This window comes from Trifolium pratense, linkage group LG5, assembly GCF_020283565.1.
Source record: "Trifolium pratense cultivar HEN17-A07 linkage group LG5, ARS_RC_1.1, whole genome shotgun sequence".
NCBI classification, from domain to species: Eukaryota; Viridiplantae; Streptophyta; class Magnoliopsida; order Fabales; family Fabaceae; genus Trifolium; species Trifolium pratense.
Window position 1 is genome coordinate 56,688,822 of NC_060063.1, and position 12,394 is coordinate 56,701,215.

Genomic DNA, 12,394 nt, shown 5'->3' on the forward strand with positions numbered 1-12,394 from the left:
TAAGAATGAAAATAAATGGAGGAACCAAATTGGATAAAAATGGGTAAAATGAAATTGGGTAAAAATATAGGAAAACAAAAATTAGGGTTTTCTATCAAAGAATTAAGAATAACATATATTAGTTTTGAAGAAGCAGTTTCACCACCGATCATGCTAGAAAGAAGAATAATGTAGAAGAAAACACCATTAAAGCGATGAACAAAACTCTTATATATAGAAGATGAAAATGTGATTGTTGTAATGTTATATGTGTTACCAATTTCGGTCAAATACCTCATATGACGTGACAACATGCTCAAATCAGTCTCAGTGACATTGAGTTTGACTAGCAGTTGCTACATATTTTGTCAACGTTCACGTCGTCAAAACAGACGGAGTTAATGTATTATGTTAACGGAGTTAACAGACAGAGTCTCAGTGTTGTAACTTTTTTCTATCAAAATCCTTTTACAATACAAAGTCAATAGATGTCCAAAATCGGTGCATACAATTACCCTTTCATTCTACTTCCTTTTGTTCACAATATCTCCAAGCCTATACACATTTTTTTTGTACTGTTATAAACTTACATCAAAATACACATTATAATATTAAATTATTGAAGAAAAATCAACCTGTGTGATTTCTTTGCGCAAGTTTTAGGAAAAAAAAATCAAATAATGCAGAGAAGTGTAAACATAACAGAAACAACACATACAAAGCCGAATTCACCACAAAAGCCACGCCATGTCAAGTTCTTTCAAAAATAAAATTCGTACATTGTTAATGTAGTGGTATTAACAATGTATGATTTTATTTTCATATTGTCATACATAAAAAGTAAGACTCCATTGACCATTCATTACTAATTTTACATTTGTGTCGGAAGACATTCATGACTCAGTTTCTAAAGAAAACATTAAATACAATGAGATCCCAACCAATTCCAAATAACTTGATAAATTTTTGACACACATTTATTTTTTTTTTACAATTTTTGACACATATTTAAGATATTGAATAAATTTTATTTTATACTATATTATATTTAGTGAAAAAATTATTTTAGTATTTTATATTGTAGTTTAATGAAATACAAAAAATGTTGTTCTAGTAGATAAACGCACCCAAAAAATTATTTGTAGGAGGCCAGACACATGTTATTATAATGTAAAAAAAGTAAAGTAATGTAAAAAAAAAAAAAGTAAAGGTAAGATAAGAAATATAAAAAATGAACAAATAAAAAAGATACAACACGTTTTGTTCGAAACAGAATAACAGTGAAAATCAATTATCAAAATATAGCGTTGAATTTTCCATTTTTGACAAACATATAAATCTCTCTCTCTCTCTCTCTCTGACTCCCACAACCGCTTCTCTCCCACGCGATTAGGGTTCGTCCGATCTCTCCCTACTCAATTTTGTTTATTTCGTTAACTTTTACCAAATTGCTATTACTATATCATTCTAATTTCATTCATATATGTTTAGGATTTGCATAATGATTTTACTGTTAATTTCATTTTTTTGTTAATAATTTTTAGGGTGTTTGATATGATTGTTTTTGCTGTGTTTTGATTCTTATAGATGCTAAACAACATTGAGGATTTTTGAAATTTTTGTGGTGATTTTTTGGATTGTTGAATTGAAACTGTGTGAAAGAGAGTGATATTGGTGGTGGTGGTGGTAGTGATGGCATGGTTTAGGGCTGGTGCTAGTATAGCAAAACATGCTATTAAGAGGAAACTTTCTCAAGGTGGTGGATCATCATATCTTGTTTCTAGGTCTAGAGTGCTTCCTTCAACACATGGTAGAAAGTTTCATACCACTGTTTTTAAGAACCAAGCTGCACCTGTGCCTCGTGCTGTTCCGCTTTCGAGGTTGACTGATAGTTTCTTAGATGGGACAAGTAGTGTTTATTTAGAGGAGCTTCAGAGGGCTTGGGAGGCTGATCCGAATAGTGTTGATGAGTCGTGGGATAATTTCTTTAGGAATTTTGTTGGTCAGGCTTCGACTTCGCCTGGGATTTCGGGTCAAACGATTCAGGAGAGTATGAGGTTGTTGTTGATGGTGAGGGCTTATCAAGTTAATGGTCATATGAAGGCTAAGTTGGATCCGTTGAATTTGGAAGCTAGGCAGATACCAGATGATTTGGATCCTGCACTTTATGGGTTTTCTGAGGCTGATCTTGATAGGGAATTCTTTTTGGGTGTTTGGAGAATGGCTGGTTTTTTGTCTGAGAATCGTCCTGTTCAAACACTTAGATCCATATTGACGCGGCTTGAGCAGGCTTATTGTGGGAGCATTGGATTTGAATATATGCACATTTCGGATCGTGAGAAGTGTAATTGGCTTAGGGACAAAATTGAGACTCCTACACCAGTGCAATTTAACAGGGAGCGTCGTGAGGCTATATTTGATAGGCTTGCTTGGAGTTCGCTGTTTGAGAACTTCTTGGCCACCAAGTGGACTTCTGCTAAGAGGTTTGGTCTTGAAGGGGGGGAGACTCTTATTCCTGGCATGAAAGAAATGTTTGATAGAGCATCTGATCTTGGGGTTGAGAGCATAGTTATTGGAATGGCACACAGGGGAAGATTGAATGTTTTGGGTAATGTAGTCCGGAAGCCGCTACGCCAGATCTTTTGTGAGTTCAGTGGTGGTCTCTCGCCTGAGGATGAAGTTGGGCTTTACACTGGAACTGGTGATGTTAAGTATCACTTGGGAACGTCTTATGATCGTCCTACTAGGGGTGGCAAGAGGATACATTTGTCTTTGGTGGCAAATCCTAGTCACTTGGAAGCTGTCGATCCTGTTGTTGTTGGGAAAACTCGAGCTAAGCAGTATTACTCAAATGACGAGGACAGGACAAAAAACATGGGTGTTTTGCTTCATGGAGATGGTAGTTTTGCTGGACAGGGTGTGGTCTATGAAACCCTTCATTTAAGTGCTCTTCCAAATTACACTACGGGTGGGACTATTCACATTGTGTTAAACAATCAAGTTGCATTTACGACTGATCCAATGTCTGGCAGGTCCTCACAGTATTGCACAGATGTTGCTAAAGCTTTAGATGCTCCCATCTTTCATGTTAATGGTGATGATGTGGAAGCAGTTGTTCATGCCTGTGAACTTGCTGCTGAGTGGCGTCAAACTTTCCATTCAGATGTGGTTGTGGACTTGGTGTGTTATCGTCGATTTGGCCACAATGAGATTGACGAACCATCTTTCACACAGCCCAAAATGTACAAGGTTAGACCTGTTGTTTATTATGCTGTTCTTCTTTTTGTATGCATTTTGCTTTTGGGCAATTCAATTAAATTTTCAACTTTGCTGGCTTAATATAGGTCATCAGAAACCATCCTTCAACTCTTGAAATCTATCAGAAGAAACTTTTGGAAACAGGGGAACTGACACAAGGCGACATTGATAAGATACACACGAAGGTCACATCAATTCTAAATGAAGAATTTCAAGCTAGCAAAGATTACATTCCAAAAAGAAGAGATTGGCTTTCAGCATACTGGCTTGGTTTCAAGTCACCTGAACAGCTTTCCCGTGTCCGAAACACTGGGTATAGTAAATTTAATATTCTTTTTTGCTCAAGCCTTTATTATTATTTGCACCACATTCCTGAAATACTTGAACTTCCCCATTCAGTGTGAAACCAGAGATCTTGAAAACTGTTGGGAAAGCAATCACAACTATCCCTGAGAATTTCACACCTCATAAAGCAGTGAAGAGGATTTATGAACAGCGTGCACAAATGATTGAGACTGGGGAAGATATTGACTGGGGATTTGGAGAAGCACTTGCTTTTGCTACCTTGCTTGTTGAAGGTAACCACGTTCGATTGAGTGGTCAGGATGTTGAAAGAGGAACTTTTAGTCACCGTCACTCTGTAGTTCATGATCAGACAACTGGGGAGAAATATTGCCCCCTTGACCATGTTATAATGAACCAAAATGAAGAGATGTTTACTGTTAGCAACAGGTCAACTTTCTTCTATTCATACATATCTATCTTGTCTATTTCTCTATTTTCTGCTATCCTGGTTTCCATAGATATAAACTCTTTGTATCCTGTCTTTGCTTGTCTTTGGGTCTGACTTCATCAAGCTACAAACATATATCACAAATTTGCAACTATATTGTTTGTTGCACCAAGCAATTATTATGCATTCCCTTATTTTTAATTATACTTTCTTTTTTGAAAAAAGAATCATGGTTATTTATACTTGTTTCATACTTTGAAATCTCTTTGTTTTGCCATATTTTCATGCTTTTTGTTGAATATTTAATGCTTACATTTTTCTCCAATTACTTTTTTTAGTTTTTGTTTGTGATATATTTTGTTTGTAATTCTTTGCTAAAACTTTATTTGTGATTTACAATATTTTAGTGAAATTTTAAGAGTTTAGAAAAATATTGGGTTACATATAATAATATTAGTTGGGAAATTGGAATAATATGGCAACAGTAAGACACTTGGACTGTGTGTTTGCAATGAAAGCTAATTTTATAGGAATTAGTATGTTTTGCACTTGGGATGGGTCATTTTGTTCATTGCACTTAATTGAAAATGTGAGGTCATTTTGTCTAAAGATTTAGTAATGGTAAAAATTAATAGGAACACAACTTTATTTTGGCCTTTTCTCGTCTTTCTCTGTTGAACCTTTTTGTATACCATCAACAATTGTTATTGGGTATGTGTTTCTTTATCAAGATAATTCATGTTCTATGCTTCCAGCGTCCACTTATTTGTACATGTTCATGGCTTTGTTCTTTAAGTGTTACAAGGTCTTGTTATGTCATGTGCCTTCTGCATATCAAGATTAATCTTAAATATTATAAGATTTGAAGAGTAATCCACTTGATACTACACTTATGACAACAAAATTCTTGATACTTGTATTAAAACTATGTATTTTTTTCTATTTAGTCTCTTCTCTGATAAGTTTTTGAAACAATATGCAGCTCACTTTCAGAATTTGCTGTTCTTGGATTTGAATTGGGTTACTCAATGGAAAACCCCAACTCCTTGATAATATGGGAAGCACAATTTGGAGATTTTGCTAATGGGGCTCATGTGATATTTGACAATTTCTTGGCTTCTGGTGAATCTAAGTGGCTCCGTCAGACTGGGCTAGTTGTGTTGCTTCCTCATGGTTATGATGGCCAGGGCCCTGAACATTCAAGTGCAAGATTGGAACGCTTTCTTCAGGTTCTCTTGTGAATTGATGTTATAATTTCTTGAAATTGCTTTTTACCTTTTTTTTTAACTTTCCGGTTGAATCAGTTTGAAATTTGTATAAATAGTAAATGTTAAATTAATTTTTTTGCATTTAGTTAGTGGTCAAATAACATATTCTCTCTAATTCCATGGCAGATGGCTGATGACAATCCTTATATTATCCCTGAGATGGATCCAACTCTTCGGAAACAGATTCAGGAGTGTAATTTGCAGATTGTGAATGTCACAACTCCTGCCAACTTTTTCCATGTTCTAAGGAGGCAGGTCGGTACAATTAATGGGTTTTATGTTGGTTTTTTAATTAATGTTCCTTATTTATTATCTTATCCTTTTGTTTTTGTTCTTGCAGATACATAGAGAATTCCGAAAACCTCTCATTGTAATGTCCCCTAAGAACCTGCTTCGCAGCAAGGCTTGCAGATCCAATCTATCAGAGTTTGATGATGTCCAAGGGCACCCAGGTTTTGACAAACAGGGAACCAGATTTAAGCGACTCATAAAAGATCGACATGACCACTCCAATCTTGAGGAGGGTATTAGACGTTTAGTACTATGCTCTGGAAAGGTGTGTGGTGTCCATATTAGAACCAGCTGTCTTCATATTAATTTGTTTTTATGTTATTTCATCTTTTGGATATTATAACAATGTTTTTGAACTATATATCTAATCCCTCAGTTTAATATACCGCTAGAGTTTCAACATTTTCCAAGTATGCTGTTTCTGACTATTAAAACCAACTTTCTCCTGCAGGTTTACTATGAACTTGATGATCACCGATCTAAGGTTGATGCATCAGATGTTGCAATATGTAGGGTGGAACAGCTTTGTCCTTTCCCATATGATCTTGTCCAACGAGAGCTTAAACGATATCCAAGTATGTATTTCTAGTTTTTGAAGATAACCAAGTATGTGTAATTTTTAGATGTTGTCAAGATTTGTTCATCTTTTGCTGTTAAGCAGGACTGACTAGGAAGATAATTGTCTAATGTTATTTGCCAAGAGTTTGTGTTATTTGAATAGAGACACCGCATGTGACACCATTATCTCTATCTCTTGCTTTATATCTTCTAGTTCTACAACTTACACATATTTCGAAAATACACAAAAACCAAAGATATTAAGATTCTTGATGTGGAAATAACATTTTTCTATTTGCAAATCTGTTTTTCATTCCATTTCTTATTTTCAATCAAGTGTTATAATTTTTTTAACCGCATGGCTATTTATCTTACATTTTGTTTCTGTTTTGTTTCTTATAGATGCAGAGGTTGTCTGGTGTCAAGAAGAGCCAATGAACATGGGTGGATACACTTACGTTTTACCCAGACTTGTATCTTCCCTGAAAGCTGTAGGTAGGGGTGGTTTTGATGATGTCAAATATGTTGGCCGTGCTCCATCTGCCGCAACAGCCACTGGTTTCCTCAAAGTTCACCAGAAAGAGCAAGCTGAGATTGCCGAGAAAGCCCTTCAACGCGAGCCAGTCAACTTCCCATATTAAAAGGCTTTACAAATGCATCCTTTTTGGGGATTATATAGTTCACTTGATTTGTTTACATTTACATAAAGAAATAATTAGTAGCCGGAAGGTGGATTAAATATATTTGCTCGAGTTTTGACCTTTCTCATGCAAATCTGAGAAGTTCATGCATACTCTTGCTGAGATAGTTTTTGTTTTGTTGCTGAGAGGTAAACACGGAAAGGCGTGTGAACCGATGATGTTTTCACATTTTTGTTTTCATTATACTATATATATGTAATAATTTTGAAATGCACAAGTGTTTATTCAGTAAATCATTTTTCCCTCAAGATTGAATTATTCTGTTACCAATTTCTACAAACTGTTGTGGACCAAATAATTATGATCAAGAGATGAAAGTTTGATGGGAAGTTTCGTTTGATTTGTTGGTTCATTCATTTTTGCAAGTCACAACAAAGGGCTTAGTCAACTCAATTCCAATAACAGACAAATTGGAAACGAAGCTTCGAACAAGGCACACAAAATTTACCATAAATACAAAACAGGCTACTTTTGTTTCTTTCTCTTTTGTTCTTTTCTTCTTCGCATCTAAAGTGTACTTGGTTCATAATATCAATGAAAAACTAATTATTTTATTCTATTAACATTTATTTATTTATTGTGTCTCATCTAATTACTCCATTAATTACAATCAATTATCTTCAACACTACTCATAATTTAAAAACTCCAATCCCTTATAAAATGATATTTTTTATTGTTATTCTTAAAAGTTCAAATCATTTTTATAAGATCCAGTTGGCTTATTTAGTAGTAATTCTTATTATAAAAGTATAAAAGTCAATTGGCTTTTTAAATTCATTAGATATATAGATCAAATCATTTTTTTTTCCTCATGAACTTACATTTCATGCTTATAACTTATCATTTTTCACTTAAATTTTACTCATTGTGTTACCTTTTTATAAATCAAAAGTATCACACTGTATCACACTGTCACACTATATTTTTTTTTTCAATCTTTTTCTGATTGTAGTTGCGGGATAGTATCACAGTCCTTTCTACTAAGTCCAGCGTTAATCACCACTACCACATGATCAACTAACAATTGCTATTTGTGTCACACTATATTGATTAAATAAATATATTCTTTTATATCAATACTCCCTCCGATCCTTAATATAAAAGAAATTTTGCTTTTTATATTTATTGAGAATTTAATATATTTGGTTCATATTATATTATAGAGTAAATATATTAGATTATTAATTAATCTATAAAAAAATAAAGTCTATCTTATATTATTATAATAATTACATGATGTATTAATTTTATCAAACATTTTAAATTCAATAAGTAACTTATTTATAAACTACTATGATATCTTATAAATTTATGAAAGAAGTGAAGAAACAGAAAGAGAAAGTGAAGTTGAGTTATTGCAAAAAAGAAAGAAAAGGAAAGTGAGTTTGAAAAGAATTGAGAAGTTGATCGATGAAGTAATGCATCAGAAGAAATCGGAAATTCAGATCGGAAAAGAAAGCACCGGAATCTCTTCCGATTTCAACCCTAAATTCAATTCCAATTCAATTCATCACAAACAACAAAATCACTCAAATCCTCCAATTCATAATCATAATCCTAAAATCAACAAACTCAAACATTCCAAATCAAACTATTTCCCCCAATTTCCCAAACCTTCTTATTTACACTCCATCTCCCTCGCTGCACTCCGCCGTCTCCGCCACCGTCTCCGTCTCATCCTCCTCTTATCACTCCCTTTCTTCTACTTTCTCCTTTCTCCTCCTACTCACTCCTTCATCTTCAACTTCCTCTCCGCTTTCGCTTTCTCCGCCGCACTTTTCTTCTCTCTCTCGCTCAAGTTCAAATTCAAGTTCAAATCAACTCCCTCGCTTCCTATAGTTTTGACAGTCCAGCGGTGGCAGAGGAGGAGGAGAGAAAGAAAAGAAGCCAGTACAGTGGTGGTTTTGGAAGTTAGAGTTTATTCGAACGGTGACGTATATGAAGGTGAAATGAAAGGAGGGAAATGTAATGGGAGTGGTGTTTATTACTATAATATGAGTGGAAGATATGAAGGTGATTGGATTGATGGTAAATATGATGGGTTTGGTGTTGAGATTTGGTCTAAAGGAAGTAGATATAAGGGTATGTATAGAGATGGTTTCAGAAATGGTTTTGGTGTTTATAGATTTTATACTGCTGATGTTTATGCTGGTCAGTGGTTTAATGGACAGTGTCATGGTTCTGGTATTCATACTTCTGATGATGGTGGTAGATTTGTTGGTCAGTTTAAATGGGGTGTTAAACATGGTCTTGGTCACTATCATTTTAGGTATATTATGTGCTTTCATTTAATTACATTTATTTGTTGTGTAGTTTTCGTAGTTTTGTCTGAATCGATGGTTGGAATTTGGCTTCTATGTTTTGCTGATATGAGTAGTTGGCTCTAATATTAGGTGGAATAGGTTTGGGTTTCACATGATAGGTTTTAAGGATTAATGAAGTAGGAAAAGATAAGCATATGATGAACTCAGGGAATCATACATGAGACCGGGTTACTGAATAAGACATGTTAATCTGTCTCTGATTATTCTTTGGATTGTAATTGGATTTTGTTAAGAAGTCCCACATCTGATGTGAGTTGGCCTGTACATGAGTTTATTAGTAAGAGACAATCTTCACCTTACAAGCTGCTTTTGTAGGGTTGAGTTAGGCCCAACTCCCAATTCTAAGAGGTTTTTAGGTTTCTCCGATTCCTAGCTTACCGATGGGTTTTGACACTTGTTTATGACTGATAAATTTTATTTGATAAGAATATAGTAGGATTCTGTGTATGCTTTTAATGAGTAGTGGTGGTTACTCCTATTATGCATAATGCATGCATCCTTTTGATTTTTATCAAATATAGGTTGCCTTTCTTGTAAGGAATTGCAATTAGTGCATTATTGTTGAACTGATTTATTAGGCATTTTGTGTCACCTTTTTAATCTCTCACACTAATAATAGTATAACATTAATTTTGTGGGAAGTGACTATTTTCATTTTTCATATATTTAGAAATGGAGATACATATGCCGGTGAATATTGTGCAGACAAGATGCACGGATTTGGGGTATATTGTTTTGCAAATGGTCATCGTTATGAAGGAACCTGGCATGAGGGGAAAAGACAAGGTCTTGGGATGTATACGTTTAGAAATGGAGAAACCCAATCTGGTCACTGGCAAAATGGAGTCCTTGATGTTCCAAGCACACAGAATGCCACATTTCCTGTTTCCCCTGTTGGTGTCAATCACTCCAGAGTACTTAATGTAGTGCAGGTACATACTTTGTTTATTTATAATATTTACCTCAAACTATTCTTAAAGAAAAAAGATGAATGATTTTGAATATTCTCTTATGTGTCTGCACACTGGCTTAGAATAATCAGAATGATGTGCCAATCTTTTCTGTGTTTAACATTTGCATGAATAATTCTTATGATTTGACAGGAGTTGCTTTAATTGTCCTTTTTCGTGATTTGACTTGGTCAAAATTACTATTGGTATCTGTTGTGTTTTAGTGTAATTTTTTACTGGGAAATTTAAAAATAATTCATATACTGGTTTCCATCTGCCTCAAGTTTCATATGAAGTAGCTATGTTCAAAGGTTGCTTTCTGACACTGCATGGGAAAACATGAGGGGGGAAGACAGAACAAAGCTATGCATCACTGAAAAATCGGCCAGATTTTTGTTTGAATTCTGCTAGACTATGAGGCTTTGTTTGCAAGTTGGGTTTTGAAGGGGAGAGGAGAGGGCAAACTTTTCTTTTTGAAATTAAGGACACTATCAAATGTTTTTAAAAATGAATTATTAATTGTGATTGAAGTATTATATGGTCATTTATCATGTTCTTTCAATTTTTTAAATTTTTTTATAATATGTACTTACCCTCCCCTCCAAAACTCAGTTCGCAAACAAAACCTAAGGGTTCTTGTTTGAAAAATAACGGATAGGAGTCACTTGATCATCCAATAGTCAATAGGCATGCCATCTCATACTGTCTAAATTCCTTGCTGTCAAGTAATTTCCTTTTTGTAGAAGGCTAGGACAGATACTTCGTTATTTTCTTCTTTATGGTCCAAATCAGCACATTTGTATAATAAAAGGAAAGACAAGACAAAAAAAACTGCAAACAGATAGATATTTTGCAGCATCATGATGAGCTTTGGTTATTAACTGAGTTTCTTTGTGAACAAACAGGAAGCTAGAAGAGCAGCTGAGAAAGCCTATGATGTAGCGAAGGTAGATGAAAGAGTTAATAGAGCAGTATCAGCAGCTAATAGAGCAGCAAATGCAGCTAGAGCAGCTGCTGCCAAGGCTGTGCAAAATGAAATCCATCTTAACAATGAAAGCATCCGAATTCCCATTTTGTGACAGCATCAACTACAACGTTTGTTTTAGTAGAGAGGCATGTTGAAGAGATTGGTAGCTAGCTATTCTGAACTATAATCTCCACCTGTTGTTAGCTGAAAGCAAGCAGTTTTATTATCTATCTGCTGAGTCTTGTATAGAGGAAGAAAGGGTGATGACTAATGAGTGATGACGACGTTCATATGATAAAACTATATGCATTTCTTTTTCTTCTTAAATTTTGCCAACATTTTTGTAAATTTATGTAGCCGAATATGTTGGTGTGCTGGTGAAACCTCAACCCAGCTACTGTTGTAAGATCGCATGGTAAACATAACAAGAGAAAAACTATCATTCATAACATAAGATGTTGGTTCTATTTTGTCAATTTGATATTTGCTTTATCTGACTTGGAAATGAGGTGTATAATTGAATGTTAGATATGACGGTTTATATATTTTTCCAAATTATTTTTGCTTGCAAGCTCTATCTGACATGGCTATCATCATCATCATTATGCTCCCTCCATATATATAAATGTTAGCTTCAGCTTAATAATATGATATTATCAGCTTTGTCTTTTAAATTCTTGCTTCAGCATCACGTCTTTAAAACTAGTAGACTCATGATTGAATGCATTTGGCAAGAACTACAAAACTAGGAGTATTATTTATATATTATCTTGGATTTTATTTGTAGTTGGCATCACCCTTTTTTGGATCTTATGTTTGGTCGTATATTAATTCCCAGAGTAGTTATTTTTTAGGATATGTATACAATTTTCATTATATTGATGACCTCACCTACAATTTTTTTAGGATATGTGTAGAGATTTTCAGGGGAGCTTAAAATATTTGGGTGATCATTTTATTAAACTAATAGCAACTACACGAGTGAAAGTTTGAACTATATTTACTCAAAATTAGTAGTGACCATTTGCTCCTATGATCCATCAGAAATTTATAGTGCTGATTAAGATTGGACAAGAATCAATGAGGAATTAGACAAAATTTTGTGTGGTGGATTTGAGAAATTTAATTCACCAAAACTCGTACCCAACCAAGAAGGTACATATACCGCTTAGTTTAATCATTTGTGGTATTCACATATCTTATTTTAACCATATTTTTCTACTAAATAAAAATAAAAATTTGCTAAAAAAAAGCGCATAATTACATAAATGAACAATATATTTAAGCCTTTAAAAAATTTGACATTCATGCATTTTGTGATTTTAACTATCTTTTTTAGCTATATATGATCACCACTCTAAAAG

General features: G+C 34.1%; 2 protein-coding genes across 2 annotated transcripts; both read left to right on the forward strand.

The window, feature by feature from the left end:
• The first annotated feature begins 1,231 nt into the window (after nt 1-1,231).
• On the forward strand, nt 1,232-7,036 carry LOC123883172 (2-oxoglutarate dehydrogenase, mitochondrial-like). The gene is made up of 9 exons (XM_045931908.1): nt 1,232-1,373; nt 1,567-3,228; nt 3,324-3,550; nt 3,637-3,969; nt 4,953-5,199; nt 5,365-5,493; nt 5,579-5,794; nt 5,981-6,104; nt 6,490-7,036. The coding sequence occupies exons 2-9, from the start codon at nt 1,672-1,674 to the stop codon at nt 6,726-6,728; spliced, it is 3,072 nt and encodes a 1,023-aa protein (XP_045787864.1). The 5' UTR covers nt 1,232-1,373; nt 1,567-1,671; the 3' UTR covers nt 6,729-7,036.
• Nucleotides 7,037-8,087: 1,051 nt separating this feature from the next.
• On the forward strand, nt 8,088-11,588 carry LOC123885537 (phosphatidylinositol 4-phosphate 5-kinase 9-like). Its single transcript, XM_045934818.1, has 3 exons — nt 8,088-9,058; nt 9,784-10,045; nt 10,969-11,588. Exons 1-3 carry the CDS (start codon nt 8,208-8,210, stop codon nt 11,140-11,142), a joined length of 1,287 nt encoding a protein of 428 aa, XP_045790774.1. The 5' UTR covers nt 8,088-8,207; the 3' UTR covers nt 11,143-11,588.
• Nucleotides 11,589-12,394: the final 806 nt, after the last annotated feature.